We start from the raw sequence: 11,728 nt of genomic DNA, 5'->3' as shown, positions 1-11,728 counted from the left end.
GGCGGCCGCCCCTGGAGCACCGAGCCCGCCGCAGCCTGTGCCGCCGCCGGTGCCGCCGCCGAGCCCTCCGTGGCCGCAGCGGCAGCGCCTTCCCCGGTGGCCGCACCGCCTGCTGCCGCGGCCAGAGCGCGGAGTGCGGACCGGCGGGCCCGTCCCAGGGGCGGCCCCGGCCCCGCCGCCTTTGTTCCGCCGGGCGGCCGGCGCCCACGTGCAGCGGCGGCACCGCGGAACCCCGCGCAGCCGCCCGCGGGTGGGTGTTGTTTTTGGGGGGGGGATGGGGGATGTGGGAGATGTGGAGCGGCGAGACCGCCCCCGCCGCAGCCGGGGGGCGCGGGCCGGGGCACGGGGACCCCGTCCTGGCCCTTTAAACCTGTGGCGGCGGCGGGGCCGGGCCGGTGCGGGACACGTGAGGCGGCCGCGGCGTGCTCCGCGCTCCGCCGCCGCTGCCCCGGCCACCGGGCTGCTCGTGTTTTATCTGGCCGGCCGCCAGCTCCGATCGCTGGGGTTTTTGGGTTTTCGCTCTGCCTCCTCCTTTTTTTTTTTTTTAATTTTTTTTTTTTTTTTTTTTTTTTTTTTTTTTTTTTTGTACAGCCCCTTCCCGGTTTTTCCACCCACGGCGTAAAGGTGTTTGTTGTTTGGTTTGGGGTTTTTTTCCTCAAAAAAAAAAAAAAAAAAAGAAAACCAACAAACAACCCTCATCCTCGTTTAGTCCGTGGGCAGGACTCGCATAGTATTATTTCCAGTCCCAGCAGCTCGCATCACAGACGCGAACCCAGGACCGCCTCCCCCCCGTTTCTTTTTTTTTTCTTCACACTCTCCCAAATCGTTTCATTATTATTATTATTTTTTAAATGATCGCTCTTTTTGCCCGCTGCTCCCGCTGCTGCCGAAATCCCCGACTTCCCAGGGTGCATGCTTCTGGCAAGATTGTACAGTGTCCTCAGTCCGTTTTCAGTGTATCTTATCTTAATTTGTCCTGATCCGATCTAAGCGCGATAGCCACCACTTGCTTTCAATTTGTAGGATTTTTCCCCCTTCTTGGTTTGCTCCGACTACCCTCGGAACATTTCCCTCTCTCCTTGCAATTCCAGGGTTGCCATTTACTCTGCCTTTTCTTCTTCGTGCTTTTTTTTTTTTTTTCCTTTTTTTTTTTTTTTTTTTTTAAACCTCCCCTCTTTTGAATTGCTTCATGTTACTAACCATTCTTAAATTGTAAGAGAGATTCATTCCCCCTCCTCTTCCACCACTACCAGCACCACTACCACCATCACCTCCTCCTCCTCCTCCTCCCCTTCTCTTCTCCTTTTTGGCAGCACCAGGACGTCCGGTGTGGTGGTGGCAGCGAGCAGCAAAAGCAGCAAGAGCTCGTTTTGATTCCCCCCCTTCCAAGGTGCTCTGGAGAGACTGGTTTCAGGCTGAGCAGCAGAAGTCACGATGAGTGCACAAGGTGAGGGACCCGGTCAGCCTTCCACTGCTGCCCAGGAGCAACCTGCAACCGCAGAGCCTCAGAAGAGAGGACGAGGCAGACCCAGGAAGCAACAACAAGTCAGTATCGTATTGATACGTAGAGCCGCAGATCTATAGTATTATAGGCATGTACATGTACGTATTATGCTGCAAATGAAGGAGTCCTGCAGACGGGGCGGGGGGCTTTGTTGTGTGCTGCTTCCCGGCGAGGTGGTGCAGAGGCGTCGCGGGGGGCTCGGCGGGGCGCCCCGGCGGGGGGACCCCGGGGCCCGGGAGCGGCGGGGTGCTGCCTGCCTGTGGCTGAGCCGCAGAGCCTCCTCGGGACTTTCACTATTGTGCAAGGAGCGAGCTGGGGCTTTTCAATGTAAATGGGGAACATGGAGCAGCGCGGCTCCGACCAACCAGCGCTCGCTGGGTCATTTCGAGCTGATTTTGAAATTGCGAAACGAGGAGCAGAGAACGGGGGCTCTCCTGTCTCCCTCCTCTCTCAGCCCTTGCAATGTCTCAATCTGTGTGTGTGTGTGTGTGAGTGTGTGCGTACGCGCCTGTGTCGGCTCCCACCGGGGGCTGCTGCCGCCTCCGATCTTGACCAGCCCAGCCCCTAACTGCCCCTAGATCCTGGGGCTGGGGGAGAGGAGGGTGTCTAGAAAGTCGCATAGATTTTTTTTTTCCAGCTTATTTTTTGCTTTTTCTTTTTTTCTTTTCTCTCCCCTGGCGTCCCCCCCTTCCCCACCTCCTCCCTCACCCCCGTCATCGTGTGCAGAGAGGTGCCCCCGTTGCCGATGGAGGTGGGGGAGGCAGACGAAGGGGGCTTGCCCTGCATTTATAACACCTTTTGCCTCTGCTCCGGCGCTTTCCCAGGCAGGTCGAGGCAAGGGAGGGGGGGGGGGGGAAGTCTGTTCCCCGGACTCGGCTGCCTCCCACCCGCACCCACAGCCAGGCCCCGAAAGGGACACACAGGGCTCCTCTTTTTGACTCTCAAGACCTGAATCTGCGCTAAGGTTACTAGATCCGTGCGTTATTTCCATCCCCACCCCCCCACCCCCTTCCTTTCCTCTCTCCCGAAGTGCCATTGTCGCATCGCCTGGAAATGCCGAGCGGCTTCAGCCTCTGCCGCCGGGGAGGCGGCCCGGCAGCCCCCGGGCCCTGCAGCCCCTCTGCCGGCCCCGCCGACGGGGGAATTTTGCCCGCGGATGCAACCAATTAATCCCGCAGCTTCCCAAGGGCAGCTCGGAGTTGCTCGCAGCCTTTTCATTTTCCTTTTTTTTTTTTTTTTTTTTCCAAGAGACCTTTCCGCGGGCTTTAAAGATGTTTACTCCATTCATTGAGCATCAGCCCACGGCCACGAGAGCCATCGAGGGGCTGCGAAAATACGGAGGGAGATGAACAAGCAGAACCCCGAGCCGGAGGAAACCCGGCTGCTTTCCTCCCCCCTCCTCCCACCGATGTGCTCCTGCAAATTGCGCAGCAAGTCCTTTTTGGAAAGCCATAAAAGCGGAGCCCCTGGGTTTCCCGCTCTGCCCTCAGTGACACTGAGTTCGCCGCGGCGGCTCCAGGCTCTGCCCCCACCCCTCCACCCCCCTCCATCCCGATTCCCCCCCCCCCCCCCAAGGGCTACGGTCGCCCAGCCTCAGCAGCCGGCATCAGCTTTGCCAGTTTGAGCCGGGGCTGCTTTTTTTTTTTTTTTTCCTCTTTTTTATTTTTTTGCCTTTTTTTTCCCCCCTTTTTTTAAGTTTTTTTTTTCCTTTTTCTTTTTTTTCCCCCTTCCCCTATAACGTTTGTATGTATGAAAGAGGGAAAAAAACGTGCGTCTCCTTAGTGGTGTTCAGCCCAGATGTGCAGTGCCTGCGGGGCTCGCCACCGAGAGCTTGGGGCAGCCAGGGAGTCCCCTCGCCAACCTCCCTTTAACCTACTCAGGAATTAAAAAGCTGAAGGGTTTTAAGCTGGTTTAAGTTAACAAACTGCGTTTAATTAGTTCTCCCACCTCCTGTAATCTGAATGAAATGTCTAATATTTAAGACTGGAAGAGTTTGATAGTATTTATGATTCACTGAATAAATATTTGGAATCTGAACCTGTAGTAATTCATACCTATGTTTAAGGACTGGTTATTTACTGTCAGGCAGGAGAATTAAGAAAATATCTATAATAATCAGTGTTCCTGTAGAGTAGTTTTAGAGTTGGGTTTTATTTCAGATATTTTTTCCAGGTTTTTCAGCATGCCAGTGATGTATTTGAAGAGACTTTTACATTTGCATTTTAATACAAATCAGTTATATTTAGAATAGGTGTGAGTATTATGCCAACTGCAGAACAACAGGAAAAAATCCCCCCAAAATATTTGTGCTCTTTAGAGAGAACATAGTCTTACAGCTTTCCATGGTTAACTTTTTTTTAAGAAAGTTTTTGCTGAAAACTGCATTTGATCACTGTATCTTGCTAAAATGAAAAGTAGTTAAAATTAAATGGGTAATTTTAGTCTTTTTTGAATAGTCATTCTTACAGGAGGGAAGTTATCTTCTTTTAAAAATGTGGTTTATGCTATAATTTACATGCTAGAATATGCAGACTTTTCAGGGTTTTTTATGCAGTTGTAAGGGAAATTAAACCTTTATTGTACAAAATACAATTTTTTGTTTACCTCGAGTTGTTTGATTTTTACTGTTTTATTTTAAATATAGTGTTATTTATACTGTTGATTCAAATGCTTTTAGGTAACTTCTCATTGCTAGTTTATTCTTCAGATCTTTGAGGTCTGTTGTAGCCTCTTGCCACAAAAGCATGTTTTCCTATATTTAGGAACCAACCGGTGAACCATCTCCTAAAAGACCAAGAGGAAGACCCAAAGGAAGCAAAAACAAGAGTCCCTCTAAAGCAGCTCAGAAGGTGAGATTATTAAAGAGAGAGAGTTCCTAATGCTGTTTTTCATCAACTGATAGCACAAAATCTAGTCATTTGGGCTCTGAACTGTGGGGTTGGAACCCTTTTAATAATGGGAGCTACATAAAGCATATATTTTGCATTTTTAAGATTAAAATTAACATGCTACATAAGAACCCAGGTACAGAACCTATAGGGGCAGTTTACTTTTTTGATAGTGTGCAGATTACTGAAATACCATAATATATTTGATACATTTACTGAGATCTCCTGCATGTAGTAAGGAAATCAGTGCTAAAGGTATTATTTTGTCTAATACTTTTGAAGGAGGAAGTTTAATTTCTTGCTCACTTATAGTCATTACTACTACAGACCAAACCTCTGTATTAAACCTAAGTGTTTTGTCAAACATGGCTTAATTAGAAATCACTTGAATTATGCGTTGATGGGAATAAATGCATGGATTGAAATTTACAGCTTTAGAATGTGATGGTAAAGTGTGAGTTACAGTAAAAGCCTTCTCTGGCTTATTTACTGATCAGTTTCATAGAGACTTGAAGTGGTATCAGTCTGAACCACTGCTTCTGCTTAGTGATGGGTTCTGGATGCATTTTACCATAGGACCTCCCTGAAGTCTCTGCATTTACTGCATGGACTCTCTGCATCACAACTACAGCCTGACACTGGGGCTTGATTTTTGCCTGAACTGGGGAAAGCTGAGCATTAGAAAACTGTGCCATCAAGGGAAATAATTCCTCTCTAGGAACTGCTTTACTGAAGGCAAATAGTTGTGTGGAGGATTGAAAGCAAATACAGGAGTTTTGTTTATCTTGATGGTTACCCAGCAGTTAGCACTAATTTACAGGTACTAAATTGGAAACAAAAGCTGACAAAATCTGGTAGGGAACTGTAGGGCTTAAGTGTAGCAGTATCTTTTAAGTATGTCTGTGAAAACCTGTGTGGAAGATACTTGTGGCCTCATTTAATTCTGGTGCATTTATCAATATGCCTGTGGTACTGACCATATTCAGTTTGATAGTTTTCAGTGTTATAAACTACTATAGCAACTACCAATAAATATTAAATTATTAGGGTTTCAAGTCTGTTTTGCTGTAAATGTTTTCAACAGTTGTTTGAGGGAGGTTTTCCAACTCTCTTAATTTAAAATTGTGTGGGTTTTTTTTTTATTTGTTTGTTTGTTGTTTATTTTATTTGGGTTTTTTTGTTTGTTTGTTTTTTACTTTCTGAGCTGCAAAAAAGTATATTCTGTCAAGAAGTCCATGAATTTTTAAAGAATGTTTTACAGATTAAGCACTTCCAGGGTATCAAAGCTGCTCTACAACCTAGTGAGCTTGAAATGGTTATTTTTTTTCTTTACATAGTAAAAAATGTTCCTCAGATTCACTTCAAAAAAGTTGAAGTTTCACTCTTCAAAAGAGAGAGAACAGTTTTTTATTAGTCTAGCAAATCCAAATGTGAGCTTTAGTATTTTAAATATTACTCTTAGGAGTGTTGGCTTTCCTAGGAGAAATATTTGTAATAAGATTAAATTTTAAGTAACTTGTAGAAATGTGTGTTAAAAAGATATTTCTAAAAGAAATATTAACATTATTGCATTTATATGAGTGATTTAGAAATCAGTATAAATGGAAAATAACTTAAAACCACTCATATATGTGTAGGTATATAAAATAAAGAGCTTTCCAGATGATTCTGGTGAATATAGTTGGGGTTTTTTAATCTAATTTACAAACTGACCAATTTCATTTTAACGTTTTGATTTTCAGAATGTATCAGGTTACTGCTCTAAATAGAGCAAACTGTTTCAGGTGTTGATAATGTAAAAAAATTGACCAAAGACCACATTCTTTTTTATCATTAAAAAAAATCTTTGAGGAGTATGTAATAAGGAGCCTTACTTGTTTTTAGGTTTGTTAATAAACTGATGAATGTCTGATAAATCCTGTAAAACATAAAAACACTGGTAAAGACTAGGAGAAAGTCACAGAGATCACATTTCGAATAAATATTTTAGCTCTTTTTCCAATTTGATAATTAACCTTCTCTAAAATGGTTCAGCTTCTCACCAGGCATCTCACAGTATCTTTTTATGTAATATTAATTCCGATAGTTTTTCTAACAGGAATATGAATGGAAAGGTTTTGGCACTATAAGAAAGCCTCATTGGTGATGAGGGCATTACCTCCTGAAAAGAGTGAGCTTTTTGTTTGGTTTTGTGGTAAACATATTTACACATACAAACACATACATCTTATTTATTTAAGGCTTTCTGCAGCCTGTCTCAGCTCTCAGAAAAAGAGCTGGCAAACTTACTTTAAGCCCCTCTACATGTGAACCTGAGTACTATACACACAACTGGAAATTGCTGGAATTTCTAAAGAATAGTGTGTGGCCTCTGTGTTTCAAAGGGACCTCACTGAACTGTATTAGAGGGTTCACAACATGTAAGATAAATGTCAGCCAGGAGAACCCACCGAGCAGCCAGGAGAAGGCACTCATGATTAATTGATTGGGTGTTCTCTTGCAGACCATTACACATCACAATTAAAAATGTATTGCACAAACTGGCAGTGGTTAAAAATACCCCAGAACTGGGACTTTGTTTGGTTATCCTTCAGAAAGGAAATGCCCTTAAATCCATTGAGGGACAGTCTACTCTGGAATCATGGTTGTGGTGTGTATTTAAAGTTTCTTGCTTCATGGGATTTTTTTGGTATTATTTTATTATTATTATTTAATTTATTTTTTTTTTTTTAGCTTTCAAAGCTTGTGTTTGGTCTTGGTAAACTGGCCTTGGGGCATCTGAAAACAAACTGTGCTTGTTAGGAAATTAGCAATGTGAAACTTCACAATGCATACAGAATGTTGCAAGACCAATTGGACAGCTAATAATGTGGCAATTACTATAATTTTAGGTAATAACACATTTTTTAAAAAGCCTTGCGTATCACACATGCCTAATTTGTTATGAACAGAACACAAGGAAGACTTCGTTTTATAGAAAACCAGACAATTTCTCAATTGTTTAATTTTCATGAACAGAAGGAAAAACATGTTAGCAAATGAGAAGAGATGGACACAAAAAGAGGCTTCATCACCTTGTATTGAACTCACTACAGTTAGGATGTTATGGAAATCTGCATCTTTAAGCAAGTCATGCTGTTATTAATTTTAAATATTTTTTGAAAATTAGCAAAAAATGAAGGGGTTTGTTTTGTTTTGTTTTTCCTAAAGAACAGCTAGTTTTGCAGGAAGATTCTAGTAGGGATGTTCCCTGTTAAATTCCTGGGTGTTCTGTGGTTGAGTTTTATGTGTTGGTCTGAGCTGTGTTCCCAGCCCATCACGTTTCCTTTAAGCATTCAAGGGCTTTTCTTTGTTTAGCTCCTGTAGTTTGGCTTGACAAAAAAACTGTATAGGTATAAATACTCAGCTGTTTGGAAGGAGGAAACAGAACTGTGAGCTTGAAAAAAAAAAAGGTGTATTAGCTACTATGTGTTTGTCTCAAAAGAAAATGTCAAGGATTACCCCAAGAATATCCAAAAGTAGATAAACTTAAGTAAAATTCACACTGACTTAACATATTTTGAGTTTTCTGGTAGCTGTTGATGTAGTGAAATTCACTGAAACACCTCCAGACCTTAAAATGCCATCATCTGAAAACCAGATTTTGTGGTGCTGTGTCTGAGTATACTTACTACTGTCTCTACATTACGTGGCCAGTGTTTGGTGTGTAGAAAGGCACGTCCCTGGGTTGAGCAGTCCAAAGGTAAAAAAACAAAACAAAACACAACCCATGTGACTAGGACTCTGCCCTAAATTGGTTCACGAAAATCTATTTGGCTTCTCCATGCTTCATTCATTCTCACCAGCACCAGTCATTACAGGCTTAAAGGGAAAACAAGATCAGATTTACCAAGTGATGGTAGTGTGGTTATTTTACCTAAAAAAGAAGAGGGCTCAAAACCAGGTGTTTTGAGCAAGATGAGAGAAGCAGCAGAAGACTGACTCTTGTTTAGAATTCAAATGGGTAAAACAGGACATGGGAAGTGTGATTTTTTTTTTTTTTTTTTTTAATCTAGTTTCTTTTCAGAGTTTTTTGTTATGTCTTGTTTGGTTGGTTTGGTTTCTTTTTTTTTTTTTTTTTTTTAACAAAATAGTTTTTCTTTAGAAGGGGGACACCTTCCTGGGCAGGGTCCTTTGATATGTCTTGACAACAGTGATGTTCCCCTTGAGAACTCTCAGTTATTTCACCTGACTTAGGGCTCTTGACACATTTTATCTGAGGTCTCCAGCAGATCATTTTGCAAAGTGGATAGAGTTCTCCAAATTTAGCTTCTGTTGCATTTGAGATCTTCCTTGACAATAGATAGATTCCCAAAGAGCACTTTATAGCCATTCAATTATTTATCCTGTCTTGTCCTGTTAATTGCTTTTAGTAGTACAGCCTCAGTTTCTGTCTGGGCACAACACAATCTGCATCCAGGAGGCCAAGATGATGGGCAGTCAAGTCCTAGGGTTGCTGAGAGCAGCTGTTTGGAAGCAGGGTTGTTTGATTGCCCTGTGGTAGAGGGAATTGTAAATCTGACTGAGGACCTTTAGCTCTCTTCCTGACAGCTGGGAGGGCCATTTCTCTCACCTGGGCCTGAAAGAACCTGGCTCACTTATAGATTATGAACTTAAAAGCGAGTCAATCTAGTTCTGTTCTTAAAATGGGGTGTAACAAAAATGATACATTCATATTATTGGTTATAAGAAATGCCATAAATTTTCATGAAATATCATAAAATTGTGTTTCATAACATACCCAACCCTGCTGTAGGATTGGTGTTTCTTAGCTCTATAGAGGAAGATCATGCCTTGTAGTGTAGTACCAGATGTTAAGAAAATTCTGACTCAACAGATGTTCGTTTCACAAAGCATTTTAGAGGATGGAGATCTTCCTTCCTGACTAAGCAGGTACTGACTGGCACTTGGAGGGTGGCTGGGGACTTCTTGCTGCCCAGGTGAGGATCCTGGTGTTACCTCTGGGTGGCTTGGGAGCTCTCTGGATTTGTTCCTACCTTCAGTTACAATTCTGCAATTAAAGCAAAGAGCCAGCAGACTGACATGTTTCTCGTTATGCAAATATGTTTCAGAGGAAAGGCAATACTTTGGCACTCATATGTTCCTTCTCTTATTAGTTAATTATTTGAAAATTATATGGAGAAACACTGAATTATTTGACTGATAGTAGTAAAACATTCCTTCCATGGCTTAAATTAAAAGCGAATCTTGTGCTGTTGGAGAAAATGCTGGCTGTGGTTGCAAAATGCCAACTAAAAAAAAAAAAACCCAGAGGGAAATAGGTAGAATATTTTCTTGAATTTCATGTCTTTATCATTACCACTGGAGTATCCTTAACTCCTTTTGGTGTTCCATAAGTGTTTTGTCTTTCTCTTCCCTTGGAGTAGAAGTTAAAAGGTCCACTTTGTAGGTTCTTGTTGTTCATTTTCCTTGGTTTAAGCTGTGGAAGCCTTCCTATTTACTTACAGAACAGCTCTGTACCAAAAACATCATCTCTGGCATGCCCTGCTGTTTGCTCAGCTCACCTCTGGGGAAGATTGGGTTTTGATAAGAGCCGTGGAAATGTTTTTCTTCTAACATGAGGTGGAAATCATATGCAGGAGGAATACAGTGCCTTTCAATCTGGAAAGGTCCTCAAGCACTTGACAAACTGATACCCAAACCAGCCAGAGGGAACACCAGAAACTTCTGATGTGGACCTTCCTCAGGGTAAATCACAGCATCGTTCATGGCAAGCAGCCATGCTGAGGGACAGTTTATGGCAGGAAGCAAAGATTAGTTACTCAAAGAAATCTCTCATGTTGTTCTCTTTCCCATCAAACTAGATTAGATTAGATTAGACGCTGCAGTTAAACTTTCCCATTCGTGTCAGGTTTGTAGGTACTTCAGTTGTGAGACCAAAGTAGTTTTCGTTTCCAAGACGTTAATTATTATTTTTTTCATAAATTTTTGGAGAAGGGTATTTTCTTCAGATGCAGTAAGATACAGAAGAAAATAAATGGTATTTCTGCTTTGATAACACGTCAGGTGTTGATTTGTTAAGGCAATTTCAACCAATGTTTTCTTTCAAGAATTATGCCCAGTGTTTCATGAAATAAATATAAGTGTAGGGATATAGAGCTTGTCAACTTTAGAGCACATCTTTTTTTGCCTTGGGTAAGTTATAAATAAACAAATGCTTTAAAAGGAAACAAAACTCCCAAATAGATAGTTACAGCACATAGTAAATGCACTTTAAGAAGTATTCTCGTAATAGGGTTTTGTCTTAAATGTAACACTGATAAAAGTGATTAAGGAGCAAGTTTGCTCTTTTAACAAGTCTGAATGATAATTTTGCCATTTAAGAGAGTGACTTTTATTTTTCACAGCTTTCCTCTTGGTGAGATACTTATTTTAAAGTAATTGCATTTGTCTTGCAGGGCATTTTTTTTCGGGTGGTATTTTGGTTTGGTTTGGTTTTTTGTAGAGATTCCTTCACTACTTCCTCAGCTCAAGTTCTTCTAGAGGGATCTGCTCTGCTCAGCATTAGGTTACAGTGTATGTTACAGAGATTGACCAGCAAGTGATTTATTTAATGACATGGTTGATTTTTAAGGGCACATCAAATGCACATACAGTTAACTGGGAGAAAAGCAATTAATGGAAATCTGGAAGCACAATTACTGAACGTGTACTAAAAGTCTTAATTTATAGGGATTTTGTATGTAGAAAAATTCCAGCTCTTGTTAAAGCTGGTGGCAAAATCCTCATCACTCTCAAGGGGACAGGCTTACTTACCTGATGAGATTTGTGGATGGGCAGAGCCTATCTAGAGAGAACAATCTGCAATTTTCATTTTAAAGACTGTAAGTACTTTAGTGTTTTACAGAAGTTGTAGCATTCACAGTGTCACACAGTGAATTAATGCAAAGTCTGTTAAGTGAACCTGTGTTTATTTTAAGGTGAGCTCCAGGACCAACTGCTGGGCCTACATAAAAATATAATCATAGAATCATAGGATGGTTCGAGTTGGAAGGGACCTTAAAGATCATCCAGTTCCAACCCCCCTGCCATGGGCAGGGGCACCTTCCATGAGACCAGGTTGCTCAAAGCCCCATCCAGCCTGTCACTTCTTGGGCACCTTCCATGCTTTTTCCTTCACCTTGAAAAAAGAAGGTGTGTTTTGGACCACTGGAAGCTTTGCTTACAGCTTAAGGATGCATTTTTGCTCAGAAAACCTGAAGTAGAGAAGTTACCACCCAGTGTGAACACACGTTCATGGTGGTTGTCTGTCCAAATCCATTTCACACGTGAGCAT

The 11,728-nt window shown here is 42.3% G+C and overlaps 1 protein-coding gene across 2 annotated transcripts in view; it reads left to right on the top strand.

Moving 5' to 3' along the window:
• The first annotated feature begins 580 nt into the window (after positions 1–580).
• The window catches only part of HMGA2 (high mobility group AT-hook 2), a 114,019-nt gene continuing 102,871 nt past the window's right edge, over positions 581–11,728 (top strand). For both annotated transcript variants that reach the window (XM_071733463.1, XM_071733462.1), the window contains exons 1-2: positions 581–1,545; positions 4,267–4,353. In XM_071733463.1, the coding sequence (XP_071589564.1) occupies positions 1,435–1,545; positions 4,267–4,353 (198 nt within the window). In that variant the 5' untranslated portion in view covers positions 581–1,434. The remainder of the gene's footprint in view (positions 1,546–4,266; positions 4,354–11,728) is intronic.

The sequence above is a fragment of the Heliangelus exortis genome, chromosome 1, assembly GCF_036169615.1.
Source record: "Heliangelus exortis chromosome 1, bHelExo1.hap1, whole genome shotgun sequence".
NCBI lineage: Eukaryota > Metazoa > Chordata > Aves > Apodiformes > Trochilidae > Heliangelus > Heliangelus exortis.
This window is presented reverse-complemented; position numbering and strand designations above follow the sequence as displayed.